General features: G+C 32.2%; 3 protein-coding genes and 1 non-coding gene across 7 annotated transcripts in view; 2 read left to right on the forward strand and 2 right to left on the reverse strand.

Moving 5' to 3' along the window:
- LOC125812740 (photosystem II reaction center W protein, chloroplastic-like) overlaps positions 1-18154 on the forward strand; it is a 428451-nt gene that overhangs the window by 398106 nt on the left and 12191 nt on the right. The gene's annotated exons all lie outside the window — the stretch shown is intronic.
- On the forward strand, positions 1310-1381 carry TRNAE-UUC (transfer RNA glutamic acid (anticodon UUC)). Its single transcript has one exon. It is a non-coding gene; the product is annotated as a tRNA-Glu (tRNA).
- Positions 2061-8581, reverse strand: LOC125813631 (F-actin-capping protein subunit alpha-like). Its single transcript, XM_049493102.1, has 7 exons — positions 8564-8581; positions 7629-7718; positions 4628-4692; positions 3588-3749; positions 3215-3293; positions 2837-2970; positions 2061-2452 (listed from the first exon to the last, which is right to left on the reverse strand). Coding segments are annotated over exons 1-7 (549 nt in total). The 3' UTR covers positions 2061-2451.
- Positions 8454-13344, reverse strand: LOC125812721 (uncharacterized). Its single transcript, XM_049492201.1, has 7 exons — positions 13149-13344; positions 12920-13062; positions 10577-10647; positions 10319-10414; positions 9075-9167; positions 8852-8976; positions 8454-8745 (listed from the first exon to the last, which is right to left on the reverse strand). The coding sequence occupies exons 2-6, from the start codon at positions 13027-13029 to the stop codon at positions 8894-8896; spliced, it is 453 nt and encodes a 150-aa protein (XP_049348158.1). The 5' UTR covers positions 13030-13062; positions 13149-13344; the 3' UTR covers positions 8454-8745; positions 8852-8893.

Genomic DNA, 18154 nt, shown 5'->3' on the forward strand with positions numbered 1-18154 from the left:
TATTTTTATTTCATTCTTATTTTCTTATTTCATAACAGAAATTATTGCTTTTTTCTTTTCCCAAATAATCATTTTATATAATTTTCATGTGACATAATATTTTATTTTTTCAAATTTATTTTTAAGATAAAATTATATTTTATTCTAAATTTCTAAATAACATAAATTGCAATCAAATATTATATAATATTCAAATTAATGCACAATTCAAATAAAAGTGAAATCATTAGTGAAATACAATTACTTAAAAGTTACATAAATACTCAACTTTCAAGATTATTATGTTACTCCCAAAAATGCTCTGATAATGCATTACGGAGTGCAAAATTAACATTTTTATCCTTAATTTTTTACGTCTAATAAAAATTGTTCAAATAAGAGATTTTCATCTACCGTCATTTTTGTTGGTGCAATTAGAGTTAGCTACATCCAAACAACGAGACAGTGAAATGCTAGATGGACATATCAAACTCAAGGAATTTATAGAAGAAAATAAAATTTTAAGGAAAAATTTAGAGGCTATTAGTGATCCAAATGTTCGTGATTACATGCAACAAGAATAACTATGAATAATTGAAAAAAGAAATCAATATGCACAACCACAACTACAACAATTTTTTGGATCATACATTATTATTATTTTCAGAATATTGCTTAATCTGAAAATGACCTACTGGATTACTAAATATTGTCGTGATAAATAAGTTATTATGTTATTTATTGTATTGTTATTTTGTATTTAAATTATTATCTTATGTATTGTATTGTTATCTTGCATTTAAATTATCATCTTATGTATTGGACTTTTATCTTGTATTTAAATTATTATGTTATGTATTGTATTTTTAAATTAGAGTTTTCATCTTATCATTTTAATTGTACATTCTTTATAGTAAAAATTAATAATAAATCAAATTATATTAGCGTGGAAAATTAAAAAATATTGAAATACTGTTAATTCGAAATGAATATAGTATATGTTAATAATATATTTTTAAAATATTATATTACATTTTAAAAAAAATCAAATATAATATATTTAAGTAATGACATTATATGTAAATAATGTTAATTACAAAATAATAGAAATAATAAAACTAATATTCTCTCTAAAAATGAAGAATAGAGACTAAAATAAAGAGGGGTTGGAGTGTCCATTCTCTATTTTTACTCTATAAATATTGAGAATGAATAGTAAAATAGAAGTGGGTTGGAGATGGTCGCATGGGACAATACGGGAAAAAACAAAATTGGACGATAGTTCGTACTTTAGTGTTAAATTATTTTAAATTGAAGGAAGTACACAACATCCGTTATCGTCCAGCGGTTAGGATATCTGGCTTTCACCCAGGAGACCCGGGTTCGATTCCCGGTAACGGAACTTTTTGGTGTGACCTCCGAAATTCACTTATACTTTGTACAAACTTAAGCAATTGTTCTTCTTATTTTATCTTTGTTTATCATCTATTGATCATATTTTATCATTTACAGTACCTTATTTATTTTTCTCATTTTATCTTTGTTTATTATCTATTAATCATACTTTATCATTTATAATACATTTTTAGCTATTCATTTTCCCCTATCTTTCTTAAAGGTTTGCCCTTCAAATTGGTCATATATGACACACAAAATGATACAATCTATCCAAACTTGATAAGAATACAATTCAATATACCATAATTGTCCTTCAAATTGGTCATACATGACATACAAAATGATACAATCTATCCAACCGTGATGACAATACAATAGGATAAATTATGAAATGATATAACAACCATCATTCACAGATCTTATGATCCAAACAAAATCTTAAAGGAACAGATTATATGAAATTACAACAAAGTTTGAACATTTTGATGGTTGGATTCGCCTCGACCTTTCAAACGTTTGAAAAAAGTAAGTACATTATAACAACTAAAAAGTATCATTCTTTACCAGCATTGTTCAGTCATTCCAAGGTTAAAAACCATGAAGAAAGACTTCCAATTCAGTACTTTACAACTCTTCACAGCAATACACAACTCTCTCAGGCCAACTGACCATGCTACTTCTTTTCTTCCCTGTTCGATTACTAATCAGATCACTCAAGTTTTTTTTTAAAATTTTTTTAGCTTTAACCTTTTCCAACAATAGACCAGCAAAATATAGGATATCCAGAAACTGTTGTGTCTCACCATTTATTTTCTTAACATGCTACTTCTATTTCTTCTACAATATGATTTCCAATCAGATTGCTTAAGATACAAAGTGTTGATATTAATATGACCTTCAATCTCTACACAGATACACAAAGTAGGATGTGCAGAAGCAGCTATATCATTTTTCATTTTCTTGGTTGTCTAACCATCCTAGTGCCTTTTTACTCTCATTGAAAGTATAAATTACGGACAAATCGTGTTAAATGAAAGAAAATTATGAAAAAAGCTATCATAGACGGAAGTCTGTTCTACTGCTAGAGTTGGATAGTAATGCTTATAATTTTGCTCCAGACATGGTAATCTGGAAACAATACATACCATGAAGTTGAGAACTAACAGACTTTGCTTATTGAAAACAAGTACCAACAACCACAGTCTCACACTGCAGAAGCGAGGTGAAAAATAGCTAAACTCAAGACCGCCCTTAAATTTCTTTTGAGAAAATTTATCATGATTTATTGCCAAAAGAATTAAACTCTCATTGCATTCTCCGAGTACCTTCACGAGGCATCAATCTACAGTCTCCATGTGCTGTTTTGAAGCGTTAACACTTAGCACTGGTTAAGAAACAAACAAAAGAAACAGCACAATCTACAGCAGAGAACAGCTGCTATACCTTTATGAGTTAAGACCAGGAGACACGACAACAAAGCAAAGAGAAGTTTATGAACAAACTATAGTCACTTACCTGAATTAGCGTTGTATCCTTACATTCGTGTTTTGCATCTAGCTGTACATTTCCCTCTTCAAAGTAATGGGCGCCAACCTGAATACAGAGCAGGTAAAGGATATACAAGTTTGAATAATTAAGCTTTTGATACAACAACAAAGCGACAACTACCCTCACCCCTAAACTAGAAGGTCGGCTCAATCCAAAAAGAATAATTCAGTAGAGTCTACATTCATGACTACAGTCAGTGAAGAAACCAGAAAACTGTGAAAGGGTTAAAATAAAGATCAGGAAACCAAAAGGCAAACACTATATGCTCATACTGTTGATGAAAGCATACCTGCATCTCGCCTCTCACTTCTACAGATTGAATTTCATCCTTAAATTCAATATTCCATATTGATCGCCAGCTTCCATTGCTACAGAAGATGCATATAGTATCAGGTTCTGTAGACAAAGCTATAAGAAGTATCAGTTGACCCAATTGACAAGTCAGACGTGCTATAACAAGATATCACTTGACGCAAGTGACAAGTGTGAAGCCAACAGGAAAAATAGGCAATAGAATCCCTCATTCTTTGTTTATATATAGCAACCTATTACTTCAGTATCTGTTTACAAGTTCTGCACCACGATAAGTATAACTATTTAGGAATTATGAAGGGAGTGTTGCACAAATTAGTCAGAGTTAGAATTTTAATAATCTAACACACCAGAAATTCTGAGGACTATGCCTAGCAGCTGAAATCACCACAACAAGTTCAAAGTCGAATCCTGGCTCTTCCACATCCTTTCCCTTCATACAGTAAACTGAACAGATGCCTTTTGGATATGTTTCACTCACATACTTCATAATTTCAGTATCCATGGCAGACCTACACAAGAATTACCATGATTAGGAGAATTTGGCAAGCAATGGTAATCACAAAGTCACTACTCATAAACAATGCCTCTAATGAGAAGAATAACTAACCATGTTAAGAAGGGAACTACTCACATAAAACAAAAACATGATTTTTATAATCTGCATGTCAAGCATTAGGAACTATTGAAGAATTCACTGCGCTCTCAGAATATACTCCTATTATACTCTTAATGCCTCCCAATAATACCAAATTTAGGTGTCTTACTACCATTTTAGTATCTGACATTGATGTCATTACCCATTAATTTGGAGACACCTGTTCCTCACCGATAAAGATGAACAAAAAAGTAAACCAGTGTATTATGAATCAGATTTCTTTATGGAATAAACACACACATGAATCATGATGTAGGATAGCTTATTAACACTTGAGGACTGAGGTGAAGATTACTAAGAATATCTCGAAAGATAAGGCATAGAATGTAATATAGAAGGACAGAGAAGAAATGATACTGATTAAGAAGAAGAGCATCTATATAGGAGAGATTAGCCTAAACTATTTATTTTCAGACTGATTTCGGTAAGCGCAGACCAAAACATGCAGCTTTTTTTCAATTAAGCCGGAAAGAAAATTTCCACAAGAAATGCAACTGTTCTAGCATAGCTTAAACTATAATCTGAGTGTCGTCTGAGAACTGAGGTTGAATTTGCAAGTCTTGTTGAGCATGGTTAAAAAATAAGCCCAATTAGGCAAAATAATTGTGAATGTCATAATATAGAAAAACTTCAACATCTCAATGGAAAAAAAGAGAATGTGAGTAACTAAAAAGGGAAGCAATACCAAAGATATTAAACTGAGAAATATATCTCATACCTACAGATGCTTACCTATACTCTTCCACGAAAGCAGATGGAAGTTCTTCATCTCTTGCTGGCATAACGTCTTTACAAACCTAGAATGCAGACATACCATGAGCTTACAACAAGGGAGCATAAATTATTACACGGCAACAATAACTAGGAAAAAAAGAGAGAAGGGAAATACATTTAATTTCACAGCCCTTGAATTATGAATAAACCCATGCACTTGTTATATTAAGCAGAGACTTATTTCACTTTTCCAATCTATTTACATCTACTTCATCACATTAACAAGAATAGAAAAGAAATGCATGTTATGTGACATTCAGCACTGTAGACTAATGAGGATTAATTTAAAACCATGGACCAGCTATAGTAGAAGAGACTTATTTTACTTTTCCAAAATTGGTATTCACTCCATCACCATTAACAAGAATAGAAAATGCATCTTATGTGAAGTTCATAACTATTGAATAATGAGGATAATCAAGAGCTTGCTATATCAAAGCACATTTTTCAAGTTTACAATATCTTCATTCTTGATATCCACTTCTATCATGAAAACCAACCTAACAGTTAACACAATTCACTCCGGTGTTTTGTTCTTTATCCCTAATGCCTGAATGTGTTTAACAAATCAAGTTCCAATCAGCCAGAAGATGTCTAACCATACTAAACTATAGATAAACAACATGAGCATAAAACCAGTTTATGTAGAGATTTTTAATTGCACAGCATAAAAAGGAGATTTCATGCTTACTATAACTAGTTCTTTCGGTTTTCTATTAGCGGCTTTAACTATAACCTCAGCTCTATTTATTGGTCTGAGCAAGATACGACTTATTTAAACTGAATATTCAAAATGAACAATACACCCAACACTATATGTATGCTTCTCTTTCTTCTTTTCTTACTTCGCCCTGATCTTTTTACTTTTCTTTTCCTTTCTTTCAGAATAAGCACATTTTTCGATATAGTCCCACCATCTCTACCAGGTTGTTTATGTCTGTCCATATTATTGCTTTTTTGAATTACCTTCTAAACAAAATACTCATCCTTCCAAACCTGCTTCCTCTTCTATGGATCCCACCACTCCATGCCCCGAAAAAAGAAGAAGGAAAAAGATAAGTTTTTCATCGTCACTTTAGATTATCATTTATTAAGTTCTGTCGGCTCAACTGATAGGAACAGTGTGGACTTTTTCAATTATAAAAAAGATAATAGAAGTTATTAAATGATTCCCTTCAAGATGATGAGCTTTTATAAACTTACATATCATGCAACTATTGGGGAAATTAAGGGTGTGTTTGGTATGAAGGAAAACATTTTCCAAAAAATATTTTTCAATTTTCTCATGTTTGGTTGGGTTAAATGTTTTTCAAATCAACTCATTTTTCTTAAATTTAAGAAAAATGACTTCCCTTCAAAACTTAAGGAAAACATTTTCCAAAACTCTCTTCCAACTTTAAACTACAATTACTTTTTTGTTGAAAAAATCAATTTATTTTGTCCCTACCCTCAAACCAGCCCCCCAACCAACCCCCCAAGAAAATAATAATTTAAAGCTTGTTTTTAAATTCAATTTTTTTACCCACCCTCACCCCTTCCCCTACCCCTACCCCCACCCCCTCCCAAAAAAATATTAAAAATTATTTTTAAAAGATATTTCTAATTTCAATTTTTTATTTTTTACCCCACCCACTACCCTCGCCCCCCCCCTATAAATTTTTTTTTGTTTTTAAAAAATATTTTCAACTTCAATTTTTTATTTTTTCATCCCGATCGTCGATTCACCCACACCCCCTCCCCGGCCTGCCCCCCCCCCCCCCAAAAAAAAAAGAAAATTGAATTTGTTTTTAAAAAAATATTTTCAACTTCAAAATTTTATTTTTTCACCCCTACACTCGATCCTCCCCAACCCACCCACCCCCTACTCGCCACCCCTACCCCAAAAAAAATAATTTAAGTTTGTTTTTAAAAAATATTTTCAATTTCAAAATTTCATTTTTTCACCCTACCTTGACCCCTCACGCACCTCCTACCCAGCCCCCCCCCCCCCCCCCCCCAAAAAAAAAAAGAAAAAAATTTAAGTTTGTTTTTAAAAAATATTTTCAACTTCAAAATTTCATTTTTTCACCCTACCCTTTAAACCCACCCACCTCCTACCCAGCCCCCCATCCCCCAAAAATAATAATTTAAGTTTGTTTTTAAAAAATATTTTCAATTTCAAAAATTCATTTTTTCACCCCTACCCTCGACCCCCCACCCACCCCCTACCAGCCCCCCCCCCCATCACCATCACCCCAAAAATAATTTTAAGTTTGTTTTTCAAAAATATTTTCAATTTCAAAATTTTCATTTTTTTCACCCCTACCCAGCCCCCCCACCACCACCACCACCCCCTACCAGCACCCCCCCCCCCCACCACCCCCAAAAAAAAATTTAAATTTGTTTTTAAAAAATATTTTCAACTTCAAAATTTTATTTTTTCACCCCAACCCTCGACCCCCCATCCCCCAAAAAAAAATTTAAGTTTGTTTTTAAAAAATATTTTCAACTTCAAAATTTCAATTTTTCACCCCTACTCTCAACCCACCTCCCCCCCACCCCACCCCACCCCCAAAAAAATTTAAGTTTGTTTTTAAAAAATATTTTCAATTTAAAAAATTATTTTCTACCCTAGTAAAAATAAAAGATATTTCTCATTCATAAATCAAACACTAAAAATCTTTTTCGAAAAATATTTTCTACTCACCAATCAAACATGAGAAAATAAATCAAAAATCAACTTGTTTTCCAGGAAAACATTTTCCTTCATACCAAACACACCCTAAGAGACTGCGGATTTGATGATAAATTCCAGCACCATTTTTGGTGCTTTTGTGTTTTTGCAAGGTAGTTTGTTAGTGGCACATGGAAGGAGGTGCCTCATCCAATGAAATTATTAATCTTATCAGAAAGTCAAAACACCAAACTGTAAAAAATCCAAAAATAGCATTTAGCATTGTATACTAATTGAACAACGTACTTGCTTGACATGGTCAACTCTGGCAATCTGGGCAGTCTGGGGATCAAGATACTCATCCTTATCAACCTCACTAAATGATGTAATCAGTACCTACAAACAGAGGCGAATCTAGAATTTTTCGAATATGGGTGCACCAAGAAAAATGTATTAAGTGGGAATTGATCCGAACATGGGTGCACCAAGAAAAATGTATTAAGTGGGAATTGATCATCGGTCCTCAAAGTCAAAAGCTCAACATTTAACCATGTGGACCAACTAGACTTTTTATAGTACGGGTGCAAGAATATAATATTATACAAATGTTAGAAAATATATACATAAAATATCTAATTTTACGAAGAGACCACGGGTTCGGGTGCCCTAGTTTTTGCACCTAAATTCGCCACTGCCTACAAATTAGTGAGCAGCAACTTTACACAGCTAGATCATGAAAATAGCTTCCAAGTGGCCATTACTACATAAATGAAAAGCATTATACTTTCTTTTTAGAAGAGGGGAACAAAATCTTAGACTTCATAAAGAACAGTTCTCCGGAAAGTTTTCTTTTCTATTATGATGAAGTAATCATTTATTGAAGTGGTGGAAATTCCCTATACACAAACTTTAAACAGATGTAGAGAACTTGTCCATAAACATGGTGCTCAACAAACAACACCCAACTCTTTCATATATAGTAGCGCCAGCATCCAAGTACCGTAAGGCCACAATAGCTAAGAGACAACGTAGAGTATGAACCCTTTCGAGTAATGACGTCTTTGAGATACAAAATTCGATCACAAAAGCAGATACATACAAGTTCATAAGCAACCTCAAATTAATGTAGAGTAATAACTGAGTTTACAATTAAATATTAAATGTTTAATGGATTTCTTATCATATAAACGTGGAATAAACAAAGCTATTGGGTTTCTATGAACCCACAAATCCTACTCTACATCCCACAGTTCAATCATTGTTTCATTGTCCAAGCTTCACAGTATAATCCAGAGAGGATATTTGTCATAAGGATTTCCCCTCACAAACTAAATGACTAAGACTCGCGATTACAATAGTAATATCCCCGTCAAATAAATCCTTTTCCAAACAACCATCCACTTGAATGCGCTAGAATCAAATACTGAGAGTAGTGCCTGCAAGTAAATATTTCAAAGATGCATTTCGATTCGGGCAGAGAAATTACATGACATTGATAAGCAATATCTATAGAGTATATGGATTCTCACTTCGTGAAACTGCAAATTGACAGTCAAACGTTTCCAAAGAGGTCAGCAAATGAAAATTTGAAACTTAGGTGGTTCACCTCCTGTGTTTAGGTAGTTAACATCAAAAGCAACGTCCCCAAAATCATCTGGCGAACAGCAAATGATTGTATCAGAAAACGTTTCCAAAGTTTTCATAATAAGGTTACCTTTGAATTGTTGATTCAAATTTAAATAAAATTCAAACCTTCATACAGGGTCCTGGCAATTTGAACATACTCGGGTATGAGGTCCTTGTATATGACTCCAGTTGGACGTGGATCCAGGACAACTAAGACTCCTGTCCAGTTGCAGTAATTAGTTGCCAAAGCCTAGCTTTTATTTTTGAAATCCAAAGTTATTTGTTCTTTTTAATGAACACGTCATGTGGAAGTTAAATTTAAAAACGGACAAAAAAGAAAGATACATTCCTTAATGTTTCAAAACAATATAAGAAAGACACTATATAATTTATTGTTTTGTTAAAAAATACTTGCAATAATTCTATTATTACTTTTTAAAAAATGGGGTTTCAAATTTTGAGACTAAGACGGATGCCTCATTTTTAAAGGCATTGAGCCGTCCCTGCTGCTGTCAACATGAAATTCTCTACATCAGAAGTCACAAGGTAATCAAACAGGAAACTTGTAACCTTTTTTATCTGCGAGAGAAAATTAGTTCCTCTCTCTATCTCTTCCCGATTAATTCATTCCTACAGATCATCAGGATGTTCACGGTTATCCTAATAGATTGGATTTGTCATTTTGTAGCTTGTACTAGGTACTTTAAGTTAATTGAGCAGTGTTTTACTTGAAGCCCAAAAAAATGAAAACCTTTTTCAAAATGATACTATCCATCTTCATCATTTCCCATCATTTCAACTGATACTATCCTTACCTACCTTAGTTGTAGCAACAGGATCACCTTTCTTTAGAAATTCAACAGCATCATGTCCCTATTTATGCTACTTTATCCAAAGAGAACTCGAAGGTATTATTATTAAAAAATAAAGCCAAAGGAAGTTCCTCACTGTGAGTTTGTTTCTCAAAGGGGAATATCAAGAGGAAATCTGGGTGATGTGTGAAAGCTCTTATCCCAGTGATACATGCCAGAACAGTGTTCACTAACAGCCCCATAAATTTCTCAGGAATCTTGGTAGCCCATTAAACTCCAAACTATAGTTGCATTTCTGCAGCTATTAACTGTAATTTGTAAGTAAGTTGATCTAATTAGCTTGGGATTGAGACATAGTTGATGAACTCCATTAGATTCTACAAACATAATGTCCTCTTTATCCCCACCCACCCAAAGAAAAAAAAATGACAAAAAGAAATAAGAAAATGCAAGTCGTAGAGATGCTTCCGCATCTTTGATATGGTCCGTGCAGTAAAGTATACTGCACTGGGAAACATTCCACTATAAGTGTAATTTGAGAACCTCAAAGACACATACCTGGTGCTAACCATTCATTTGAGGAGTTACTAGCTAATGGAGCTAGCCACAATATGTTACGCAAATTCATTGAATCGTCATAAGAAACATTAGTTCCTGAGAACAATAAAACCTAACATGAGTATAAAGAACATCATTATTGTCCTTCTAATACGCTGATGGATTGAAGACTGCTGATGGTAAATAAAGTTTGAGAAAATCCAATTCTGAACATTCAGTAGATCTCACAGGAAGTGGTTAAGATGCAGACAGACCAACCTATTTGGCAGTAGCCCATGTTGCAAGGAAAGACCTCCTTATCATATGCTGGATACTCCTTAGCATGGAACCTGAAAAGTGTTTGCACCTTTTAACCTCACGAGCATCCCACACACACACACACACAAGACGAAAACAAACAACTTGCATCTAAATCATAAGTAAGTTGGGATCACTATATGAATCCTCATTGATCATATCACCCATTTAAGCTTATCTTGAACCAATAAAATACAAAATAAAAATTGAAAGCACAAGTTCCTATATTTCCTACTGATATACAAATCTCTGACAAGATCAACATACTCCTAGTAAAACCTAAAGTAAATGTATTAACATGGCTAAACATATTCTGAACTAATTGGTATCGCCTATATAGATCTTTTTACTTTATTGTGGCCTACTATTTTGCTATGTCTACATGGATTCTAAGAGATTGTAGGTCTTTCAAGACAAGTTCCTTCTATTACCATCCCCATCTTGGATAAAGGAGTAGGGTTGCAGCAGGCTCACAACCAGTACAAAACTAATCAATTTATGATGAACCACCACACAAAAAGAAAATGAAAAATATTAGCAGAAATACAAACAAATATAGAAAAGAAAAAAAATAGTTTGTGAGGACAAAACAAAATTGAAGAAACATCCACATCCATCTTACGGTCGACAGAGTAGAGAGGGTATGACTGGTTGGAAGCAGGTTCAAATTGAAATGGGACAATGGGTAATCTTGTATTTTGGATTACAGGATAAATGGAATTTCTTACCTTCTCTACTTCATAACAAGCTAACAAACAAGAGGATCTCCTTATCATATTTAATTAACTAGAGTATCTTTTAAGAGCTGCCTCTGACCAGCTAACAAACAAGAGGTCTTGTATTTCGGAATTCGGATTACAGGATTAGAAGAATCTTGAATACGATCCTTGCCTGAATTTGGTGAGAGATGTGGAAGAAAAGAAACCAAAGATGTTTTTTAGAGCACATGTGTAAACACTCATACTCTGAATCATGGTTGTATCTCTTTTTTGGAGTTTTGGTATAGAATAGAAGATGTCAAAACACAGTGGATAGAATGTTAACCTTCCTCAACGACATAATCTAGTGTATATGGACTTCCGATAGAGCAAAACTGGGCTGCTGAAAATAAGTGAAGTCCCTCAATCCCATAAATTACTAAGTCTAACTCCTTAAGCAAACTGGAGGAACGAGAATTCTACTTCTACAACTAAACACCTACCAGATCCCCATCTTACCAATCTGGTTCTCATTGAGAGAAAGTAGTGATGATCCGTGAATGGTTTCCACCCATGGCTCTTTGCCCTATATCCGAAATCTAGTGCACGTCTCCAGGTAGCTTCAGTGCACTCACAATGATAGCTACTACAACACTAAACCCCATAAAGAAAACCAAATCATAAACCAAGAAACCCCTGACTCGGTCTTTTGTGGAAAACAGAGACTGCAGAGAGCAGCAAAAGCTCTAATTCTTTGAGAATATGCGGCCAGTGATCAACTGCATAGAATATTTTACTTCAACAGAGAAGAAACTCATTTGAGTTTATTAACGCACACTCTCTTGTGGATCTGTCAACAGGATTCACTTTAATTGTGGAATTTATCCACCTTGTTAAACCATTATCTTACTGAAAAACATTATTGCTAGATGATAGCTGTGTCTAGAACTGGAAGATTAAGCAAAAGAAATTGAAGATTTATAGTTGAACTATTGTGCATAGCAGAATAAGCATACTACAGCTTCAAGTCTTGAACAAGTAGACAATTCAAGTTGAATTAGACGTTACATGCTTTTTTGTCCTTAAGGTTCCCGACAACGGAATATGATATATAACACAAGATAAAGATATTCAAGAAAACACAACAACTATGGTTGCGTTTACAATAACAGACAAAAATCACAGAAACCCGATCAGATTGCCTTTCATCTTTGCTTGTTGCAGAAACGTTACAATTCAACTAAATCTGTGTTTTACCATCTTCCTGCTGCTATTTAGATGGATTGAGTTAAGGCTATAGAAATGCAACTGAATCAGTTACATGAGCATCCATCATATTCTTCCAATAGGTGAACGGTCTTCTTCTCTAGTTTTCTCTTATCCTAGTTCACTTTATTATTAGCCAAAGTAAAAGAAACACTTGAAAGAAAAAATATCCTTCCAAATATCCGATTAGCCAAGTAATTAGACGCAAATCTGATTGTATTTGCTCGGTCATTTACAACGAAGAGTTCTTAGGGCACGACTTTCTGTGGAACACTCGAGCAACAGAAGCACCATTTTTGTCATGTGTGCTCAAGACGGTGAAGGGTTCATGTTAACTTACAAGATCCCAAGTCTTCCAGAGTCTCTGCCAAGAAAGACATGACCATGAAAGAAATCAAAGCGCGACAATGATACATTCAGCCCAACACTGGGTCCCCGAGCAACAATCATTTCAAACAAAGATTCGAGGTATGAATTTATCTCCTACAAAACAACATTTGAACTCAACATTAACCAGCAACAGAAATTCTCATTTCAAGAGCATTTAGAAGTTCCATTTTAATGCTGACCTCATTAATAAACAGTCTCCCATAAGGAGTTCTGGTAAGTTCACATCGGTCTTCCTTTGATCCTTCAATGTCAGGAACCTGCACATTGAAGAGGATGCACTTACTGTAAAAAATCTCTGAGAAAGACAATTGAAAGAGGAAGCACTTCAATAAATTGCTAGTGACTTAAGAGACCCTATTAGTAAGGGCCATCAATAAAGTTTTTAGATGGACATCGCGAGCTAAAACTATCTCCTTTTTTCCCGCTGAAATTCGTTCCTTTACACAAGTTATAGGTAAGGTACTTCGAATATTGCATTTAACAATATTGTACAAAGGGTGTACCAATAAAATTTCCTGCCATGTTAGTATGTGATTAATGATCAGCACTATTTATCGTGCAGCCACCCGAGGCATTACAAAAAGGCAAAAATGTACATATATTTGTGCATTTATCATTTATCTGTATAGAAACTTTGACACAAATGCTTTCACGACAAAGAGGATAAAAGCAAGAACTATTTGTTGTTAATTCTTAATAGAATTATAATAGGTATGTAGCCCTGAATTAGTGTTGCCAGAGGCAAATAATGCCACCCTGCCCTGCTAAATTTTAAGTCCTTACCCTGCCGAATTGCCATCCCTATATCCACTTTTTAAATTTTTGCAGTTATCCATTGTCTTCCTCTGAATCAAGTTTTCTGGAAGTCTCACTTCTCAGTTATCTGTTTAGTATTTATTAAGTTCTGCCATAACACTTGGCACTTTTACAACCTGTTTATTTACTATACTAACAAACAGTAAGTTTATATGCTAAAGTAAATTAGTTTGTATTAATTTGATTCTTGAAAAATAAGTTTATTTTTAATGTTAACAATTTTATAAGTGTGTAAGTTATTTTAACAGAAAATGTATTTATCGATTTTTTTTATCAAATGAATTAATTATTTAATTATGTTTTGAGAATTAGATATTTATTAGGAGTAAAAAAAATGAAAGAAAAGAGAGGTGAGTAGCAGAGAGATGGTAAAAAGGTAAAGAAGTGGGTCCATTATTCAAGTGTCAACTAATTAATTGAGGGTCACACAATTATTATTGGTTGAGCCTTTGCCATTGTAAAAAAATTTGAGTATATCTTTTTTGGATGTGAGGTGACACTCAATTAAAATTAAAGAGAAAGTATTGAAACACTCCTAAATTTGGTGTAAATTATTAATTTGATTTCTAAATTACTGACCACCTTAAAAGTTAAATACATCTAGATCTTGCAATATAAGTGAAATGCAATCCTAAATTTCTATCAAATTAGAGGTGTTTTCAACACTTCTCTCAATTTTTTATTAAGAGTCTCATATTCCTACAAGAATTTGAGACCACATACCAAGTCATGGCATAGATTGAGCTATGTTTAGTTTGATTAGTCAAGCAATTAATGTTTTTAGTACGGTCAATAATTTAAAAATAAAACTAATTATTTACACCAAGTGTAAAGATATGTTCAATACTTCTCTTGAGATAAAACTCAAGGACTCCATGTAAACAATAATGTTCTCTGGGTTTTGAAAAAAATTCAAGAAATAATTACACCTCGGAATTTAAGAATTAAACTAAAAAAACGTGTTTGGAGGATTTTAAGATTAACTCTGTTATCAAAGTATGACTGACATCCAATTTCCCTTTTCTTCGCAGATCTTACCTAAATAACCCATATTGTTTACTGCTTAAGCACTAGGACTAAAAGAAGGGTCAGTGTTACTTAATCAAACATAAACTAAATTCATTTTTACTTTATCTTTTCACCAAGGTACTCATAAAGCTCAAGACTTAATTTAAACTTCTAACGCATAGTTATTGATTTTTGAAAAATATTCATAAATATAAATTATTTTTCTATTATATGGAAAGGATAGAAAGGAGAGTTTTCAAACTTTCAACATGGCTGTTTTTTGCCACATTTAGAAAATCTTAAGGGCAATTTGGTCATTGCCCCTTACAATTAGTATTTAGGGCCCATTTGGCTATAGATTTTCCAAATAATATTTGGGAAAAAATTTGGCAAATAGTGTTTGTCTATATAATTTGTCATTATTTGGTAAATATTTTTGGCAAATATCCTAAATTTCCAAATACTAGTTTTTTCTAGTATTTGGGCCAAATCTCATTATTTGGAATCTTTTGAAAATTAAAATTTTACCCCAAATTTTTATCGTTTACAAAAACACCCTATAGTAGTTGTTTGCATTGTATTACATAATTTTTTACGTGAACACCAAAGTAGTGATAAGATATTCAGTGAATATTAAGCTAGCGTTTGACCATAGATTTCTAAATATCTTTGGCAAATATTATTTGGGTTAAAATTTGAGTGAAATTTCACCATGTGTTTGGCCATAGTATTTGGGAAATATATTTCACTTCTTTAGAAAAATATGATTTATACCCATAAGTTTTAAGAACTATCAAAACTAACCATAAGTTTGTATTACAAGCCAATTGAATCTTCGTTGCAACAATAACAAATAGTGTCCATGACACTAGAGCAATGTGGTAGTTTGGAGTGAGTGCAACAAGGTCATGTGCTTTGTCTACTTCACGATGTATGAAATGATGCTTGTTGCACTCACTCCAAACTACTTAATTATGATTTCTAAATATATGCGCGTAAAAAGAAAAGTCAACTAATATGGGACGGAGGGAGTACATGATTTTCTATTTGTATAAATGACTATATAATAAAAATAAATAAATAAAGATATATGATTTCTTAATATTTGCATGTAAAGAGAAAAGTGATCAACTAATATCGAACAGCCGGAGTACATGATTTTCTTTTTTATAAATGACTATATAATAAAAATAAATAAATAAACATGTATGATTTCTTAATATATGCGCGTAAAAAGAAAAGTGATCAACTAATATGTGACAGAGGGAGTACATGATTTATTTTTTTGTATAAATGACTATATAATAAATAAAAAAATAGAGATATATTTGTGGTAAATCATGATGAGAGAGAATACACGAATTATATTGAACCCGATCCGGCTCCTCTTCAGTATAATTTTTCTCCATTTCATCAAGAATATACATTTAGATGAAAGACATTCTATTTAATATTTATAGGTCAAGATTATATTACATTCCTAACCATAATTAAGTAAATAAAATTAGAAAAATACTCTTCAAAATTGGTAAAATTCCACAATTTTTGAAGATTCATTAATACCATTGATTTAATCTTAATTTTATATTATTCAAAATATCAAAATTGTTGAACATGAATTGATATGTTTAATTAGCCTGATAAATAATAATCTTTTGAAAAATATGTCTTATGATTCACATACATACGTAAAAGAAAAGGTAAAAGAATTTCTATTTTTTTAAAAGAAAAATTGATTTTTTTTTTCATTGACACAGCAGCCTCCACATATTTAATATAATCTTTAACTAATTAACTATGATTATGATTTTATTTATTTAATATAATCTTTACCTTTAAAATTTAAATAGGACATATATCTCTTATCTAAGTGTATACTTGATGAAATAGAGAGAAAAAATAATGGAGAGGAGAACTGAATCCTATTCAAACATATTTACTCGTTAATCAATAATTTTAGAAAAGAAAGGTCAATAGTTAACATAAACAGATAAATAAAATAGAAAAAAATACAGAAGAAAAAGGAAAGAGATACAACACATTAATTAAGGAGGTAACTGTTAATTATTTTGTTAATGACTATTCAAGGTTGCAAAAGTAATGGAGGTGTGTAGATACCATTTTTAAAAATGATTGACATTACAATATCAACAATTTAGTAATCAACTACCTTCACAATACGAAAATACTACGTATTTACTCTACGCATGAATTAACATATGTTTTACAATAAAACTAAAAAGTTACATTTATTTGAAGGCAGAAACTTATAAGCAAACATGAAAAGATGAGGTGTATTGAAAGAGACTATTGCTCTCTTAATCAGATGTCTAGTCGAATCTTGAGTATGAAAAAATTCTTTAGTAGGAAGTGCTCGCTCAAAATGGAGCCTTGCGCATTGTGAATCCATATATAATCAGGCTACAATAATGTGGATACCAAATACAATATAAAAAACCAAAAAATATATAAATTATAAGAACATTATGTAACTTTGCATGATAACCAAAGTTCAGACGTTGTTCTCACCTTCACAATATTCTATAAAAATTGATATAATTTTCATGGGACGATCTTTCCAAATCATTTTGAACTTTCTGTCAAATTAGACGATATAAAGTTAGACATCTTTTCTATTAACTATTAGAATAGTATTAGCAAATAATCAAACCCAAAGAAATTTATAAAGAGAAAGAAAAGATTAATGGAAATTAAATAATAAAGAATGATTTTATAGAACCTTAATATTTTGGCTGTTGAAAAGCATTAATTATGAATTTAGAATTGTAAACGATTTCTTCAATTATTATAGCCTTAATTTGAGGAAACGGTTAAGGGCTACTAATTACAACTAAGAATTGAAATTTTAAACGATACTCCCTCCGTCACTTTTTAGTTGTCCACTTTAGAAATGGCACACAGATTAAGGCAACAATGATTAGCACATTGAAGTTACAATTTTACCCTTATGACAACTTTTCACTTCAAAATTACAACCACTTATTTGAATTAAAGTGAAATAAATTGGAGGGAAACAACATACACTTTTACAATTTTCAAGAAGTGTAAATAAGGGTATAATAGGAAAAAATTTGTTGTCCTTTCTTGATTTGTCAAAATGGACAACTAAATAGGGACAACTAAAAAAGGAAATATGGACAAGTAAATAGGGACGGAGGGAGTATCTTTTCTCTGTCTTAAACTTTAATTAATTTAAACTCATTAATTATTATAGCCTTAAATTGAGGAAATTAAACGGTAACTAATTAGAATCAATTTAGGTTTGAAAATAGGGGGAAAAATCTCCAAAAATATGAGAAAATAGATAAATAGGTTTTCTGATCATTGGAGCATGCCACAT

Source organism: Solanum verrucosum, unplaced genomic scaffold (genome assembly GCF_900185275.1).
Source record: "Solanum verrucosum unplaced genomic scaffold, falcon-dt-bn FXZP01000235.1, whole genome shotgun sequence".
Lineage (NCBI taxonomy): Eukaryota > Viridiplantae > Streptophyta > Magnoliopsida > Solanales > Solanaceae > Solanum > Solanum verrucosum.

Excerpts from the sequence above, each read along its gene's own strand:
- LOC125813631 (XM_049493102.1), bottom strand. Across the intron at positions 4,693-7,628 it reads GAGTTGACCATGTCAAGCAA|GTTTGTAAAGACGTTATGCC; the intron begins GTACGTTGTTCA and ends TCTGCATTCTAG. Across the intron at positions 3,294-3,587 it reads CATAGTCCTCAGAATTTCTG|CAATGGAAGCTGGCGATCAA; the intron begins GTGTGTTAGATT and ends CATCTTCTGTAG.
- LOC125812721 (XM_049492201.1), bottom strand. The coding sequence starts at position 13,029 with ATGATTGTTGCTCGGGGACCCAGTGTTGGGCTGAATGTATCATTGTCG. Across the intron at positions 10,648-12,919 it reads TCTGGAAGACTTGGGATCTT|GTTCCATGCTAAGGAGTATC; the intron begins GTAAGTTAACAT and ends AACACTTTTCAG. Across the intron at positions 9,168-10,318 it reads AAATGAATGGTTAGCACCAG|GAGTCTTAGTTGTCCTGGAT; the intron begins GTATGTGTCTTT and ends GCAACTGGACAG.